Genomic DNA, 16806 nt, shown 5'->3' with positions numbered 1-16806 from the left:
AAGAAAAAGTAGGCACTCTCGGTGGGGTGGCACTCTCGGTGGTGGAATACGTTATATATATATATATATATTCAGAGTAAGAATTCGTGCGTGACGTGATTACTATGTATGTAGACTGGGCAATAACAAACTATAGCACACATATACACACACACACATACACATATGTATACATACACTCAACATATACACAGACAAAGATAACAATAAGACAACCAAGAAAGCGCAACAGCAATCCTAATGCAAAATAAAAAGAGAAGAGAAGGGAAGAAATGGTTTTATTATTGTATCGTGGAATGAATGGTATCTAAACTAGACTAAACTAAACGAAAGGGAGGGAGGGATGGATGTATCAAAGTCAAAGTCAAAGTCAAAGATGAAGTATGAAGGAATGAAGTTGAAGAAAGAAGACACAGATAGAAAAAAAAACTCTCAGCTCCCCTCCCCCCCCCTAACGCTCTCGCTATACACCTACAAACAGTAACCAAGGGGGGGGGAGCAAGAAGGAGTTTCTTTGTTACAAGTGCAAGTGTTCTAAGAAAAGAAAAAGAAAAAAAAGAAGAGGCCATAACGTCGTGTATATATAAGAAGAGAGGGTTTAGCGCAAAACCAGCCAAAGAGCCATAGAGAGAGAGAGAGAAAAAAAAGAAAAAAAGAAGACGCCAATGTGTTTTTATACACAAACTTATATACATACACTACAAAACAAAAAGATGAGAAAAAAAACCACTTTGATCACATCCAGAACAAAAAAAAATCTCCTCACCCTTTGCCACCATTCCCATCCCCTATACCGAAGCAAAAGAAGAAGAAGAAGAAGAAGAAGAAGAGAAAAAAAAACTCCCCTGCCCCCACCATCATAGCCCAAAACACCATGCACCCCTTTTGAAGAAAGAGAAGAAAAAAAGATAAGAAGATGAAGAAGAAGAGGGAAAGAAAGAAAGAACGAATGAATGAATGAAAAAAAAACGCCACTTTCCACACACCCCTTTTTTCCCACCAACACCAAAAAAAGGGGGGGGGAGGGGGAAGGCAAAAATTACCCTTTTGCGCCACGCTTCCCAAGAAAACATCCACACACACACGGACGAAAAAACAAGAAAAAAAAGAGTTGGAACGCCATCCGCCTTCTTGACTGAAACAAGCTTTTGAACTTTAGTTGGTAACACGTTCTGAAACGCGACCGCGTTCGATTTGCTCGACGCGGTCTTTGGAGTCGGTGCGCTTCATGCGGGAGCGAGCAAGGGCGGCAGCGGCTTCTTCGTGTTCGCGAGCCAAGCGGCGCAAGGCGGCTTTGGCCTCTTCGAGCGGAATGCTGTCGTTGCGCTTGGGACTGCTCTGTCGTGAGGGGCGCTGGCTTGGTGCGGTCGAAGTGGGCGTCGAGGGTTGGTAGCGGATGCTGTTTGCGCGGGTGCTGGCGACGCTAAAGCCGTTCTTGGTGCTACCAGGACGACTGCTGCGGAACTCTGTGCTGACCGACTCTTGGCTGCGGTTGTCAGTGTCGCGCGCAGGAGAGTTCCTCCGAGACCGGACGTAGTTGGGGTCGTCGCGCTTGATCATATGGCGGAACTGCTGTGTCTGCGAGTCCAACACCCAGCGTTGATAGCCAGTCGCGCCATTGGCATTGCCTGGGATAAACGTGTCGTTTTCGTCCCAGCACTTGATCCAGGCCACATTGTCGACTCGAAAGAAGCCGGCTCGAACTTCTTTGCCCTTTTCGTTCTTGATCATGACCGTCTTCTTTCGCTTGTAGAACTCTGGCTCCAGGAAATAGCGGCCGAGCGCATGGGAATACTTGAGCGGGATGGGCCTCTCCAGGGGAATGTATTGCTTTCCGTCGGATCCCTTGTAGGATGGCTTTGCCTTTTCCTCTGGCTTGGATTCGTCCTTGGGAGTCGCGATCAAGAACCAGCCTCGACCAGGGATGCTCTCGTATTGACCGGGCACGGGGCTGTCCCACTCTTCAACAACTCTTGACAGGTCGGCCTTGTTGGTCTTGAACCATTTGTGCGGCGCAAAGGCCTTTTGAGTGGCAACAAAGAGGTTGGGCGCCATGCCAGTGGTAGTGGTGTAAACAAGAAAAACGCGGTGGTCCCGGTTACTGCTGTAGGGGTAAAGTGGTCCACCGGGGACAGTCGGCAGTAGTAGTGGGTCCTTGAAATCTGGGGGCGGCAGATGCTCGAAAACAACGAGGCCTTGGTGAGAGGAGCAAGTTGCCTTTTGTCCTACAGCTAGAGCTGAGCGACGTGCCGACTGTCAGTGGGCTTGAAACTTGACACGAGTCGGTGTTGACAATTGAGTTTGGAGGACGGGATATGGCAACGACGAGGAAGTTCCGGGAGATAAGCTTGTTGTGAGTGTGGGCGAGTGTGTGCGTGTGTGTGACGAGCCGAAGACGGCCGGGCACTGCGTGCAGAAGCACGAAAGGAGCGAGGCAAGCCTTCGAGCTGGATTCCACCGAGTTGGGCGTGAAAGGAGGATTCTCGAAACAAAGGCTCTCTGGGGTGACCGAATATTTGAAGTACGGGAGCTAAAATAGTGCCAGGCCTGAAAATCTTTCCCAGGCTGACGGAAGGGAAATTGGGTTGCGCTTCGACCTAGCCGTGGGTAGAGAGCTGTGCGGGCCATGGACCGGGGGAGCGACAGTCAGAAAATGGCATGCGCATCTAAGCAGGCGGTTGTCTGGGACGCGGTGCCCGATGGTATCGCATGGCATGGCATGGCATGGCAACGTCGGGAAAAACCAACGGGGCTCTCCCTACTTGCCGACCCAGGGCGAGGGCTGGCGGCAATCAGCTTCGCCCAGCACGACACGTTGTCCGACTGCGTCGCCTGCTTTGCAACGACGGGTGTGCTGATCGCGGTCGTGGCATGTGGGCGACCGCATGCGTATCTCGCTCCCCGTCGCCGCAGCCCACCTCTGGCAGAGGGAGGGGGGCCATGGAGGGCCAATCACGGCGGGCTGCAGCCACTCGTGGACGCGGCAGGGTGGCGGGCGAGGAGGCGGGCGTCTTGTCGAGCAGGCGGGCTGTCTGGGAGTAGCAGGGCAGCCGGGCGGCAGGGCAGGCACAGACAGACAGACAGACGGATGGGGGGGAGCTCCATGGATGGCGGTGTGATGCTGGGTTGAGGTGTGCGGATGCGGAAGGGAAGGGAGGCGAGTGGGCCCAACTGCCTACCACCGCTAGCGCCCACGCTCAACACGCCGCCAGAGGCAGCGCAAAGCAAGCAAACCCAGCCAGAAACACGCGTATCGACGTCGAGCCTTGGGAAATTCAAGGGGGGCCCGCAAATAATACGGCCTTGACCAGCGGGGCCACGCGCTTCCTGGCCCTGTCACTGTCGCCGCTGTCGTCGTCCATCACCCTCTCGCTGGCCCTGACCCCGTAAAACACCATCAAAACCCCACAAACACCAAGCCCGAAACACAAGCTGCCCACCGTCGCAGGCCCGAATACACTTACATACGCCCAAACCCCATCTTCCTTCTGGAAGCTGCCGCTGCCGCTGCCACGACACGCGCTCAGCCACAAAAGCCCCGGGGTCTTTGCGGCTCTGGCGCGACTCAGATGCGCCACGGCTTTATTTTGTCCCCCCCCCCCAGCGCTGCCTTATCAGCAACCAGCAGCAGCAGCAGCATGCATGTGCAGCAACTCGTAACCTTCTCTCGTCGACCTGGGGGGGAGGGGGAGGGGGCGGTGAGGTTGGAGCGAGCTGAAGGCACCTCGCCCATGGTCCCCGACCCGGGGCTGATAGATAGGCTTATGCACCGCCAAAAAAACAGGTTCCCAGAATAACCAGACGTGGTCGCTCTGGATAGCGACACGGGCACTTGCACGGGCACTTGCACGGGCACTTGCGCCCATGGGCCTGGCCCGCCATGCTGCGCCTCGTGTCACTGCGCCTGACAGTATGCGACTTGCAAACCTACCTATACACCGGACTCGGATGGCGGGCGTGACAAACCCACTGCCCATCCACTGTCAGCAACACCATGCCATGTGAAAGTTTCCCATTTCGCCAACACCCATCCGATGCTTGGCGCAGATGATGTGTATACGGCCTGTCCAATCTGCTTGCTCACCATATACTCGATGCGCCTCACGCGACGCAGCCCTCGGGCGTCATCGGCAACAGAGACCAAGACTGCCCTACAACACCTATGCCTACACAGCCAGGCCAGCCATCAGGGCGCCTGTCGCGTAAAGCACCCCGTCCAATCGCAATCCCACATCACGCATCCCTACGTCACGGTAAACACATCGCCTGGGCTGGTAATCTTTTGGCTCCTTTTTCATTGCATTCCTACGGCTTCTGTCCTTTCATGTCCTGGGCCATGCCGCAGTAGCGTGTCGCAATCTTGTTTTCAAGTGCATGCTTCTCCTCGTACCGTATCAATGGGTACTGGTACTGTGAGCCGAACAAGATGAAAAGCCTTCCCATTGAGATCGTAACTAATCAGAGAGACGCCTTGTATGCCCCGCCCCAAAGTGAAAATCCACACATTTCTACGACTCGGTCTTGACGCGGGCCTTGCCGTTGGTAACCTTGACACCGAGTTGCTTTGCGCGGGCGATGATGTCGATGCGCTTCCGTGCTGATACGGCGTGGGCGATCCTGCCGACATGGTTAGCAGCCTGCCTCGTGCACAACGTCCCCCGGGCAAACCTACTCTGCGGCAAAAGTGCTGTTGTGCATAAGGAGGAGGTCAACATCGGCGACTGCACAAGTTAGCGGGCGTCCGTGTATGCCGCAGCAATCAGCTTCAACCATACCGTTGTTGACGACAAACGCCTTGTGGCCGCTGGGCATCATGTGGCGCGTCTTCTTGTTGGAGCCGTATCCGATCTGCGAGGCGTTCCGTCAGCCCTTGTCCTCCCAGACATTTCCCTTTTCTCCAAGCAAAAAAAATTTCCTCTGCGAATCGCGTGGTCATGGCAGTCGTACCTTGGGCATGGCAGCTCGGCCCTTGAATCGCCTACGGACGGCGCTGTCGATACCCTTGGGCTTGCGCCATGATGGGTCGACGCCTACCCATTGTCAGATCCTGTTTCCTCAACTCCCATTTCCCAAATCATGTCTCTTACACTTGAAGCGGTCCGACTGGTGGCGGTTGAAGCGCTTGGTGTCTGCAAAACGGAATACGTCAGTCGCGAAATTTCGACCTCATCGAGGGCAAAGGTGCCGGCGTACGCTTCTTGACGATCGGGACGTGCTTCTTAGCGGCGACCATCTAACAGAGAGTCAGTAGAGTCCCAGCAAGTCCATTTGCCGTGGGTTACGCACTTTGACTGCTGTGTGGTTAGTTTGTCGTGGGAAACTGGACGTTGTCGTGGTGCAGCGAAAATCAAGCCCGGCACTGTTGGCTCTGCTAAGACGCTAAGCACGCTTAAGCGAGACTGCCCTAGCCACACCAGAGAGGCGCAACCACCCTCTCCCCCTCTCCATCCCCGCCTCTTGGCCACCATCAAGCAACTCAGACGCAGCCATGTATTTTCTTCACACCGCAATCCGCCTGTCGCGGAAATACCACCGAATCCTCTAAAAAGCCGCAAAATGTGGCGTATTCACTGATGAAAACCCCTCAATGCATGCAGCCCAGGTTGCAGATGGATGCTCCGTCCGCTTGCTGGACCCACACCAGCAGCTACAATAGTGGCTGAGTCCTACACCTATTGCGCCAAAAACTCCTCCCATGCACACATGCGTACAAGATGCATATCAATTACTCATGTCGAGCTACTCTATCTACTAAGGCATACGTACGTCCCATCCAAGTGCCGCAAAGACCGGCCAAGGGTATGTTATGCTCCCGTGAATCTCGTAATCATGTACCAAGTAGACCCGCCTTCCGACGCCCGAGCCGCCATCAACTATCCCAGTACCAAGTCTTTTCATCTACCGTAACTCCCCGCTAGTCAGCCCAAGTGAGACTCCAATCATCAATGTCCGTCGTCGTCGTCGACACGCCTCAGTACTCCTCGTCCATGGCCTCCTCCTTGGTGTCCCCACGCTTCTCCTTGACCCACTCGACAAACTCATCAATGACAGACGGCCACGAAGACTCCTCGCTCCAGAAGCTCATAGCCTCATCCTCCAGCGTAAGCTGTGCAAACTTGAGTGTCTCGTTCCACATGTCCTTGTTGACGCTCTTCTTCCATTCCGAGTTGGTGAACTCTGTCCACCAGCTCAGCCATGGCGTGCTGTCCGTCGTCCACTTGACTGGCGACAGTGGCGATGTAAATAGTACCTCCCAGAACACCCCCGCGTTATCCAGTGGCACCGCCTTCTGGCCTGGAGCCTTGGCGACGAAAAATGTGTACTTGTACACCCGAGTGAAGAGTTCCTTGTTGTTGGGGAGGTCCTGTTTCAGACTCTGCATATACGCCCTTTGCTTGTCGAGAGTGTCGCAGCTGTCCCTCGGTCAGAATTTCGCTACTTTTGCATCCAAAAGTCCATGTCATCTAACTCACTTGCGCTCGAACCAGCCCTTTACGAAACCCTCACGGTGCATCTCGCCCATGGCCGGTGTCTGGATGATCTCAAGAGTGGCTAGCGAATCTAGGCCTTCGGCATGGACGCCTATATCCTCCAGGTATGTCATAGTGCCTTCGGCTCCGATGATGTCTTTGTCTTGGGCATCGGCCTCTCTGTACTTGTCGAACAGTGTGTTAAGGGCAGCCTTAGAAGCAGCAGTCGTTGCCAGACTGCCACTGCCGTCGACACCACTGCCGTAGTAACTGTAACACGACGTTAGTATTTATCCATCCAATCCAAAATGTGCGAAACTAGAAGTTGCATAGGAGGAGGGGTGAAGTGCACAGACTCTTCCGTAGTGGACAGAAGAAGCGATAGCATGACGGGAGGGAGTTTGCTGTCGACATCCTTGGGCTTATAATCAGGAGACTGTCGAAGTTCGATAGTGCTCCTGATGACGCCGTAGATTCTACACTGATCCACACGAGCTAGAGAGTGGAAAAACGCCAGACGCCCGCGTGGTGCATAGGGGAAGTTGCTCTCTGGAGCAGGGCCAAACAATTTGCCGAGTCGATGTTTTTGGCGCTCTGTCAAATTTTCGAGAAAGAACTCGTACGCAACGCCATCACAAATGGGTATGTTCCATGTGTGCGGTTCAAGCTTTCTGGACTTTTCGGCTAACTTGAAGTCCTTATAGAACTGATTGTTGTGCCGCTGATCAATGTAGTACGAGCTAAGCTGCGGATTCCGAAGTGCTAGCAGGTGCTGTTCATACGCTTGGTCTTCCTCGTAGTCATAAATATCTTGTGTGTCTGAATCAATAACGTCGTCGCCAGAACCGCCTCGCAACGACACGACGGCTTGTGGACGCAAGTGGATTTCGGATGCAGACGTCCTCAAGTGAGGGAACGTGGAAGCCTGCAGTAGTTCCAGCAAATCAAGCAGCGGCGAACCCGATGAATGAGTGGCGTGGCAAGGAGCCGTAAAGTTGCGTATGCTGGATGACGTGTCTGAATGGGTGCCTAGGCTTCCGTACCGAGCGTGACGAGACGATCCGAATTGACCCTGTGGCGGAACGGCATTTTTTGAAAGGGCAAGAGTATTGTACAGCACCTGACTGAGGTGTTCAGCTTGCAGGCGGTGCTGTTCAACGTGGAAAGGGCGTGACCCGGCCGGTAGCTGCGAGACAGTGGGTGAGGCAGGCCGCTCCTTGATATTCTCCAGATCTTCTTGCTCAGAGTCGGACTGATTGGCGCGAGGACGACAGCGGTTGTGAGATGGATGTGCAGTCACTGCAGAGGGCAGCTCAGCGGTGGAGTCTAGGAGAGTTGTCGAACTGGATGGCTGGTAGATACTTTGTGAGGAACCAATAGTGCGAGAGCTCGAACATGATTCCCCAGAGCTGACGCGCCCTCGTCGATTGCGCCCTGCAAGCTGCCTGGCTCTGTCCTGCGAGGAACCGAACATGGCGGGGTGAAACAGCTGCTCGGACTCCAGCAGCTCGATGTAATGATGCCAAAGTCGCCTCTCTGTCTGCGGTATTGCTACAGTCGTTGTATATGCCTTGTATCCGGCCAAATGATCGACGCGAGGATGGGTGACGAAGTCTGGTGGTTTGTTGTGGCCGGGTTATATATGGGAGAAGGTGTAGTGTTGTGTGTATGGCCCGAAAGAAACAGCGATACTTCAACTGAGCGGTAAAAACAGGCCCATGGTGCAGGAACTCTCTTGGGCAATGCTCTTGCCATGTGCCGTCGCTCGTGGTTACTCCCGTTGTGCATCCGCACAAGACAATGGCGCTCTGGCTTTGGTATATGCTACCACTGGCACCTGGCATGCCGTGGATACGGAGTTCATGTGGCCAGTCATGCTGTTTTGCGCAGTCTCGCCCCAAGGCGTGCTCCAAGCAGGAGCCCACATTTGCAGGGCTGGTCGGTTCGTCGATGGGTCGATGTTGTACGAATAGTCCACTATGCTCCATGTGCAAGGGCTGCTTGTAGCGAGAAGAGTGTCGCCAACAGCGGGAGAATATAAGAGAGACACTACTTACGCGTTCACGGCGCTCTGTGCGTCCCATCCATAGCTCTTGAGCGTCCTTATGGCCGAGTTGCGGTCGACCTGGGTGAAGTTCATGAATTGCTGGATGGCAGCCTTTTGCTGGGAGCTGTATACTGCAGGCATCGTGTATTAGCGCCGTATGCAAGACAGCTGGGGCAAGGAGTGGTGGCAGGCTGGAGGTGCACAGCGGTGGCGGGGGGTGGTGCTTAGCAGTGTACAGCAGCAGCAGCAGACAGGCGAGCGGGAGGGCAGCGCCTAGGGCGGGCAGGGCAGGCAGGGCAAGGGGGAAAAAGGCAGCAGGAAAGGAAACAGGTGTAGGCAGAGGAGGGCGGGCCGTGTCTGTTGCAGGCCAGTCCAGTCGCGCGCGTCGAATTACAGAACGGAGTCGAATGGTAAGTTGGCGGGCGGGATCTTGGGCAAGGTGTGACGCACTGAGGCATCAAGCGACCGACCCCGCCGACAGCCCACCATTGGCCCCCTGGCCTGTGGCGCGGCAAAGCCTCGGACTTAAGGCGCCAGCGACCAGGATTGCGACCTCACCACCAGAAATGGCGATGATATGGCGGCGAGGAATACGGCAGCACCGCCGGGAAGGGGGGTGCCACGACGGCGGCAGACAGCAGCGACTTACCCTCGCCCGCATCTAGCGCGGCCTTGTTCTTCTTGCCGGGAGGGACCACGGGCGCGCCCGGCTCCGTGTTCTTGCGCTTGGGCGGCATCGACGAGGACGGGCGGGCGTCGTCGTCGTCGTCGTCGTCGTGGGCGTCGCGAGAGGGGCGTCGTGGTTGGGCGGGCTCAGCGCTGTGCGACTCCGGGCTGCGGTTGGCGATGCGAGGAGGACTCGACGAGGAGCGCTTTGGGCGGGCGGGAGGGAGCTCGTGCGCCTTGTCGCTATCTGTGCGCTTGAAGCAGAGCAGGCGGCGGGCCAAGCCGTGCAGAGGGGCCAGAGGAACGACCATAGCAAGGGCTGCTGGCTGCTGGCTGCTTGCTCTTCACTCTTCACGCTTCACCGGCAGGCGAAACCGTCATGGGCGCGCGTGCAATGCGGTGAAAGGCGTTTGCTCTTTTCAACCCACCACAAGCCTCTCGAGTCACGCCTCGAGCCCCATGCCGGTGACAATGCACCGCATCATGCGCGCCGCCCTTCCACCGAGGCCCCTTCACTGACCGGCCAAACCGCAAAAGCGACGCATCCATCTCTGGAAACCATCAAAGTCATGATTCAATCCCCGCCGTTCGGGTGACGACAATGCCTCGTCCGCGCACCAACCACAGCCTGCTGATTGCACTCATTGCACACGTCCATTCGCAAAACTACCTAGATTCGTACAATATCAACCCGTGTTCGTTCCCAGAGCTTGTGCGCCACGGCAATCCCCTTCTCCCTCTCGGCCTCGTCGACACGAGCGCGCTGGACAATCACCCGTGCGTACGTTCCAGCTGCGCGTCGTTTGGCCAATGTGCCAGGATTGATGACCAATACAGACTCGACCACCTGGTGCTTTGTCAGTATCTCCCATTACCACGGGTTACCGGGCTGCGTACCTTGACCGTGCCTTGAAGCACACTGGGTGTAATCAGTATGTCGGGCCGTACATTGAGCATCTCGCCCAGTTTGAGGTAGCTGGTGTCTAGCATTGTACCAAGGGGGAGGAATGGACTAGGCGTTTGCTCCTCGTCTGCCTCTTCGCCTTCCTTGGCCTCACTGTTGGCCGTGTCCTTGATCACCTTCTCCTCGATCGGCGCAGGCATAAACTGTTGCTTTTCCCTCCCTGTCGGTGGGAATAGAGGCAGGAAGCTCCGTTGCTCAATCAAGTTGCGCGCACAGCGTTCGTAAATGTTGGTTGCTCGCGCCTTGCCGCCTGCAAGCTCTTCTCTGCGAAGCATGTCAAGGTTGTCAATCGAAGACATGCCTACCGTCATCTCATTCATGCTAACAGTCATTGGGTTGGTGACGCACTGCACCATCTTCCCCGCAGCTCCCAACCCGAGCTCCTTTTTGACGAACTTGTCCTGGGGGAAAGCTGCATGGTGGTGGTGTGCATCCCGCAAGCTGGGCACCAAGAGAACATTGCATGTTGGCACGCGCTTGTTGAAGTTTTGAATGGCGCTGGAGATGTGACGGCGGAAGAGATCAGCCATAGTCGCCTGGTCTGGGTTTGCGTTTGGTGGAGCATCAAAGTCGCCAGACCGAATTTGAGCATGTTCTGCATCAAGAAAAGGGCCAATGAGGATGATGGAATCCGCATACGCCTCGGCAGCCTTGTCCAAAAAAGCATGCAAAGGCGCAAAGTCTAGGTTTTGGTCCGTCGTGTAGGGCCCAGACGCGATCATCAGAGTCAAGGGTCGGACGTTGTCTGGGTCGGAATCGGGCGTGTCAAGGTATCGCGTGTTGATGGCGTCTAGCTCGTCTGGTTTCGTAGCAGGCGGATTTAGAAGCGGTAATGAGAGGACTTCGGAGACTACGAACGAGTCGCCTGATGCATTGGTGCCGCGCAGAGCGACAATCTGGCCGGGGAAGAAGTTGTATGACGAAAGCCCCTCGACGTTCAGCGGTATGCGGCGCCCCGAGCCATGCCGTCGTGAGCCTTCGAGAACTATTGACGCTGTATTGAGCTTGCCGTCGCTCGTGTCGCACGCTATCCTTCCGACGGCGATGATCTCGCTCGGGGACGGATAGTTGGGATTTCCAAATGCGCTTTCGTCCAAGCCTGTAGATTCTCGGAGGATATCGCGGAACTCGTCAATCCTGTCGTCCAATACTTCTGATGCTTCTGAAAGTTTCATCGCCATGGTCCGATACGAAAACTTGGACATGTCTGTATTGGCTTTGAGCTTGATACGGGGCTCCTTTGGCTCCTCCGACGGCGGTTCCGGGACGGGAATATCTCCCTGCATGAACTGTTCTGTAATGTCGTTTGCGTTGGTGCGGGAGGCAAAGTCAAAAACACTGCACAGTCGTTAGAAAGCTCTGCTGTGGGAGTGCTTGGATTCTTACGGTCCATCTGAAGCCTCCGTCTTTGGTGCCATGAAGCCCCCGGGTGAACTCATCTCATGTGCCTTGTTCGCCTTACCTCCGGGTGTCTGGAAGTTGGACTTGCGTTTGACTGTGCTGCCATTGACACTGCCCGCAGCGCCCTGGCGTGGTGTGTTGGGAACGAGCCCCTCAAGTCTGTATTCAGTTAGAATACACCCTGCGCAACCTGACATTCTGCTGACATACATGTCATACATGTCCCCACCCTTTGCTCTTGGTGTCGGTTGGCCCCGCTTGACCTCGTTCCTTTGCTGGGCCTTCCCCCTGCTCTCTCGCTCCAATGCATCTTGTATGGTCTTCTTGAAGTCTTGTGCAGTCTTGACATCCATCTTGTTTTCCTCCCCGCCCATCTTCATGTTGTATGCCTGCCATTTGAAGTCCAGTTCTTCCGGTGAGATGGAGTATAGCCGGCACATGGATTGCAATTCAGCGAGTATATCGGTGGGGAATTCATGGTCCTTGGTGTCGCAATAGCGCTCGAAGCGCTCGGTGAGTTCAGTTGCGACGTCGTCCATTCTGAATGCGGATCTCGGGCGATATGGGATGTTGAACGCGAAAGCACTTTGCGCGCCGAAAGCCGTCAGACGCGTAGACGCGTCGGGCGGGGCTAGGATGAAGAGAGCCTAGCGGCGGTGATCGACGCGGATGCAGGGGTACGCCATGTTTACCAAAAGTTGTCCGACGCTTAAACCATCCTCAACAACGCAATTGGACGCCTTCTTTGTCACTCTTTAATTGATTCATGCTGGAAGATCAAAGTTACACAGCTCTCGATTCAAACTTCTCACCATGTCAGCAATCGGTCCCTTCCCAGACCCAGCCCCAGGCTGCAAGCCAGCCGCCGCCCCGGCCCTGACCGCCGACCAACAGGCCAAGTACGAGCAGCTCCTTGCTGATGTTCGCACCTGGGAGTCGCCGGTTGAGCCCTCGGACAAGAGCGCTGAGACGGGAGCCCTCACCGACGGTCAGCGCATGTGGCTCACCCGCGAGTGCCTTCTGCGATATCTTCGTGCTACCAAGTGGAATGTCCAGCAAGCCGCTCAACGCCTGCGTGGCACATTGACGTGGCGCCGGGAGTATGGAACTGACGGATTCACGGCCGATTACATTTCCGAGGAGAACGAGACTGGCAAGCAAGTCCTGCTCGGCTTTGACAATGAGGGAAGACCGTGTCTCTACCTACTGCCCAAGAACCAGAACACCAAGGAATCGCCCAAGCAGGTCGAGCACTTGGTATACATGCTGGAGCGCACCATCGACATCCACCCAGCTGGCCAGGAAAGCTTGGCACTACTCATTGACTTCAGGAACACCGGATCAACTCCTAGCTTGGGAACAGCAAAGGCTGTCCTTAACATCTTGCAGAACCACTACCCGGAGCGACTTGGCAGGGCACTGCTCACAAACCGTAAGAATGATCGTGTCTAGTGTTGGTACATGCTTACCGTTTCCACAATAGTCCCCTGGTATGTCAGCACATTCCTCAAGCTGGTGAATCCCTTCATCGATCCCGTCACCAAATCGAAGATCAAGACGAACGAGCCGCTCCCGAACCACATCCCCGCCTCCCAGCTCATGAAGGCCTCTGGCGGTGAGGTCGACTTCAAATACGACCACTCTGTCTACTGGCCTGCTCTCGAGAAGATCACCAACGAGAAGAGACAACAAAGGAAAGCGCGGTGGGAAAAGGGTGGCAAGATTATCGGAGAGAGCGAGATCTACCTGTGGGGTGGAGACGAGCCCAGCCTCAGCACTGGAAAGGCAGAGCCAGCGGCAGCAAACGGACACACTCAGGTTGCCGATTCAAAAGACGCTGCAGCAGGTGCTGCAGCGGGACAAGCCAACGGCGCCGAGCTCGTTGACGGTGTGGAAAAACTTGACATCAAGGAGGGTGAGCCGGTCAAGGCTGAAGCATGAGCGTCAGGCTTGGTCTCTAAAATGCCATCTCATGTTCATTCGGGTAGACTAATATTGTTTTAGAAAACGATCAGTAGGCAAAAGCTTAGGGTGACGGCGCGAATAATGTCTATATTGTTATGAAACAACTTCACGCCATCGTCATTGGTTTCTCTGTGTTTCTAATGGTAATTCCAGGAACAACGCCCAGGCAGTAGCTCTATAGTTAGGTGTCGATACTCAGGACTCTGGCTGAATGATTGGCACCAAGTGCACGGCCTTGCTCAACCTGCACTGCAGTCTCTCAAGTACTACCGTTAGGAACCGTAGCAGCAGCCGTCTTCTGCCTATGCCTCAAGGACGCCAATCGAGATACTACCTTATCACCTTGCCGCCGTCGGCCTGCCTTCCATTGATAATGCCTTGATGGCACTCCACGCCCGCGCCCGCTGCCAGTACCAGGCTCTGCTCTATTCCCCGAAGATGTCCGACTATGGAAACGAGTATCTATAGATTCCAGCCGACGCTTCCGCCAACAACTCAGGAGGCTTTGTGGGGGGTGAGACATTCAGAATCAGCCTTGCAGCGCTTTGAGCGGTTATGTCAGCCTCCTTACTGTATCCATGGATCACCTTTCTGCTGCCACGTCCTCTCTTTCTGTCACAGCCTATCTCTTATCGATTCTCTTACGTTTCGTCATAGGCAAGTGGACCATACAATCCAATGCTGCCGCGGCTTTCCGACTGCTACACACGTACCGCTTGTTGAGCGGCTCAATCGGAGATTGTTTTGGGGGTCGGCATTGGCATGCACCCCACGAGCGACGTACGGGGGCCATGCACCTCTGCAGATGTACGCCGCTCGTGGAAAACCAATCGCCGTGTAAACGTGAGCGCCGGCTATACTACTCGACACCACATCCGTTGACGTTAAGTACCGCGGCTTCGGTGAAAGTGACGCAGCTACCAATAATAGATTCTCCCACCCGTTATGAGTGCTTTGGCTATCACGGTCGCCAGGCTAAGTGCGGTACAAGCGCTTTTTGTTTTCCGAGTCCCTGTATTCGCTTTTGGGGGCTTTGGTCAGGCAGATCAGCCTGAATACCATATCAGCCACCATCGTTTGGACTTGGTGCATCCTGTTCAATAAAGCGTTGGTTGGGAATAGAGCTAACTGCAACGACAGGAATACTTGCATCATGGAGTGTCAGCACTGGTTACTACAAGGTCGCTGTCACAGTCTCACGGTCTACGATTAAATGATAGCGAATATCTGCTACTCCGACGTGAACCAAGATATTCAACAATAACAACATCTGCATACAACTTCAGGCTGGGTTAAATTTCCAGAATGCAACGCTGAATCTGCAAGCAAAGGCGGAGTTCCGCTGCTCAACCTGACTTCTGTACACGATACGCGGCGCGATTGAAACCGGTGAATAAGAAAAAGAAAAAGGAAACAACCGTCCCATCGGATGCGTTTCCACGCGAACGAATTTTCCACCCACTGCTTTTACGAGGTGAGACATGTGGCACGCATCCCAAGGCAACATTGGCATGCGTCACCGCGTTTGAAACCCCCCGTTGATAAACTGGCACCGGGCAAGGCTGAAAGCCGCTTCGGTTACACAGGAATCTGGATCGGGGAAACGCTCACAACGCTCTTCACCAATGGCCACGGCAACAGCTCTCAACCTTGAGTTTCGCCCTGGGACACATGCAATTGCTGGGTCCAAGAGAGGCTGGAATCCCCGTTTCTCGGGGGTCGGAAGTGAAGTGGTGGGGCAACCATGGCTTCAGATATGGCATGTCCCCCATCCTTTCCCCACGCCACATGTTCGCCTGTAAGTTAGGCGAACTGGGGGCAGGGGGTTCAGCTGTTTGCAGTCTTCGCAGCCAAAGCTTTCTTTTTTTTTGAATCATCCATCTGCTGCGTCTCATTGGCCTTGCACTCGGGCGTTGAGCCACACAGCCTTCCCACTCGAGGTTCTTCCTCCGTGTTGTCGTGTCTGCAATTCGCCCAACAATCACCTGGAGCGTGCGTAGGAACCCCAGATGCTGTTCCCCCCCTGAGGGGCTGAGTTGAGCTTCCAAAGCTTTCTTGCAGACACACTCATCCCTCTGTGTTACAAGTGGCTTTTCGTTCCTTCTTCTTCTTCTCACCCCACGATTCCTGTGTTGCCTCAGTAAGCATATGAAATAGCGAGTTTAGTCTCCTGGGATGGATGGGAAAGACTCGTTAGATAAATAGCATTTTGCAGACACGCTCGCAACTACAACCACTCCTTTTGTCGTGTATACCAATTCCCATTTCCAAGCACACCATTACTCCTCGTACTTTGAACCCTACTTACAGACTACACGGGACCCCCCCCCCTCAACTAGCCCCAGTTCAATCCAATGGCGTCGCCAGCCACCGGCCGCTCAGCCCTCGCCAACAACAAAGGTCCAACTGAAATCTGCATCGTCTCCTCTGGCACGTCACAGCACCTCTCGCGTCCTAGTGCGCAAGCTGAGCAAAAAAAAGCTGACTTCACAGCCCATGTGCAATCCTCCAATCACGCCTCCGCACCGCCATGTTCGTATCACAGCGCGGTGCTTGGCCTGCATGTAGCCCAGCCGCCATCGCAGCAGCAGCAGCGAAACATGGGCTCATGCGTACATCCAATAGACCGGTTTCTAGCTGCGCCCTCATCGCAGCACCACGTCGTCTTCTCCAAAACCCTGGCTATAGGCACCGCCGCGTCGGATGGCTGTACGTGCAGGGCCGCCGTGCCGAAACATGTGCTGAGTGCTTTGACACGGTCGGCGATTGCGCTGAGTGTGCGGGCGGAGGATACGTTGGGGTGGGAGTGTAGTTGAGGTTAGACGCGGCTTTTTGTATGGCAGAATGGATATTGGAAAATATGAGTTAAGTACGTACTTACTTTGCGGGTTGTCATGTGATGACTGCGGAAAATATAGTATTTAGTATTCGTGTGGAAAGTCACGCATGCAGGTTGAGCGATGCTCTTGTATTGTATCAGAGTAGAATATGTAGTAGTGCTGTCATTTGTTGAGGTGCAATGGTAGCTCTATACGTGTAGGTATGCGTACGTACGTGTGTATCTACTGTATGTATGTATATATGTCCATGAACCGCCGTAGTACCGCCACCATCACCAACTCCATGACGTGCACGATTCTATTCCCCGCTTCTCTCACTCTCACTCTCACTCGCATCTACCCTACATTCTCTGCTTCTAACGACTAACCAATCAATGCGGAGATGTAGCGTGTAGAAGGTAAGACGTGAAACGCGGGGCGCAGCATGGCACAGCCGCAGTGAGCCGCAGCATG

At 54.7% G+C, this 16806-nt stretch overlaps 5 protein-coding genes across 5 annotated transcripts; 1 reads left to right on the top strand and 4 right to left on the bottom strand.

The window, feature by feature from the left end:
- Positions 1 to 869: 869 nt before the first annotated feature.
- Positions 870 to 2055, bottom strand: SETTUDRAFT_116281 (uncharacterized protein; the record flags this gene model as incomplete). The annotated part of the gene is made up of 1 exon (XM_008027591.1): positions 870 to 2055. One exon carries the CDS (start codon positions 2053 to 2055, stop codon positions 1156 to 1158), a length of 900 nt encoding a protein of 299 aa, XP_008025782.1. The 3' UTR covers positions 870 to 1155.
- A 2215-nt stretch (positions 2056 to 4270) lies between these two features.
- Positions 4271 to 5316, bottom strand: SETTUDRAFT_163316 (uncharacterized protein). The gene is made up of 7 exons (XM_008027590.1): positions 5287 to 5316; positions 5194 to 5233; positions 5088 to 5129; positions 4948 to 5030; positions 4776 to 4848; positions 4673 to 4721; positions 4271 to 4617 (listed from the first exon to the last, which is right to left on the bottom strand). Exons 2-7 carry the CDS (start codon positions 5231 to 5233, stop codon positions 4509 to 4511), a joined length of 396 nt encoding a protein of 131 aa, XP_008025781.1. The 5' UTR covers positions 5287 to 5316; the 3' UTR covers positions 4271 to 4508.
- Positions 5317 to 5722: 406 nt separating this feature from the next.
- Positions 5723 to 8805, bottom strand: SETTUDRAFT_163315 (uncharacterized protein). The gene is made up of 3 exons (XM_008027589.1): positions 8528 to 8805; positions 6474 to 6740; positions 5723 to 6413 (listed from the first exon to the last, which is right to left on the bottom strand). The coding sequence occupies exons 1-3, from the start codon at positions 8656 to 8658 to the stop codon at positions 5972 to 5974; spliced, it is 840 nt and encodes a 279-aa protein (XP_008025780.1). The 5' UTR covers positions 8659 to 8805; the 3' UTR covers positions 5723 to 5971.
- A 1048-nt stretch (positions 8806 to 9853) lies between these two features.
- Positions 9854 to 12087, bottom strand: SETTUDRAFT_41701 (uncharacterized protein; the record flags this gene model as incomplete). The annotated part of the gene is made up of 4 exons (XM_008026952.1): positions 9854 to 10030; positions 10081 to 11485; positions 11534 to 11707; positions 11759 to 12087. The coding sequence occupies 4 exons, from the start codon at positions 12085 to 12087 to the stop codon at positions 9854 to 9856; spliced, it is 2085 nt and encodes a 694-aa protein (XP_008025143.1).
- A 215-nt stretch (positions 12088 to 12302) lies between these two features.
- Positions 12303 to 13607, top strand: SETTUDRAFT_163314 (uncharacterized protein). Its single transcript, XM_008027588.1, has 2 exons — positions 12303 to 12980; positions 13032 to 13607. Exons 1-2 carry the CDS (start codon positions 12362 to 12364, stop codon positions 13487 to 13489), a joined length of 1077 nt encoding a protein of 358 aa, XP_008025779.1. The 5' UTR covers positions 12303 to 12361; the 3' UTR covers positions 13490 to 13607.
- Positions 13608 to 16806: the final 3199 nt, after the last annotated feature.

This window comes from Exserohilum turcica (assembly GCF_000359705.1).
Source record: "Exserohilum turcica Et28A unplaced genomic scaffold SETTUscaffold_2, whole genome shotgun sequence".
NCBI classification, from domain to species: domain Eukaryota; kingdom Fungi; phylum Ascomycota; class Dothideomycetes; order Pleosporales; family Pleosporaceae; genus Exserohilum; species Exserohilum turcicum.
This window is presented reverse-complemented; position numbering and strand designations above follow the sequence as displayed.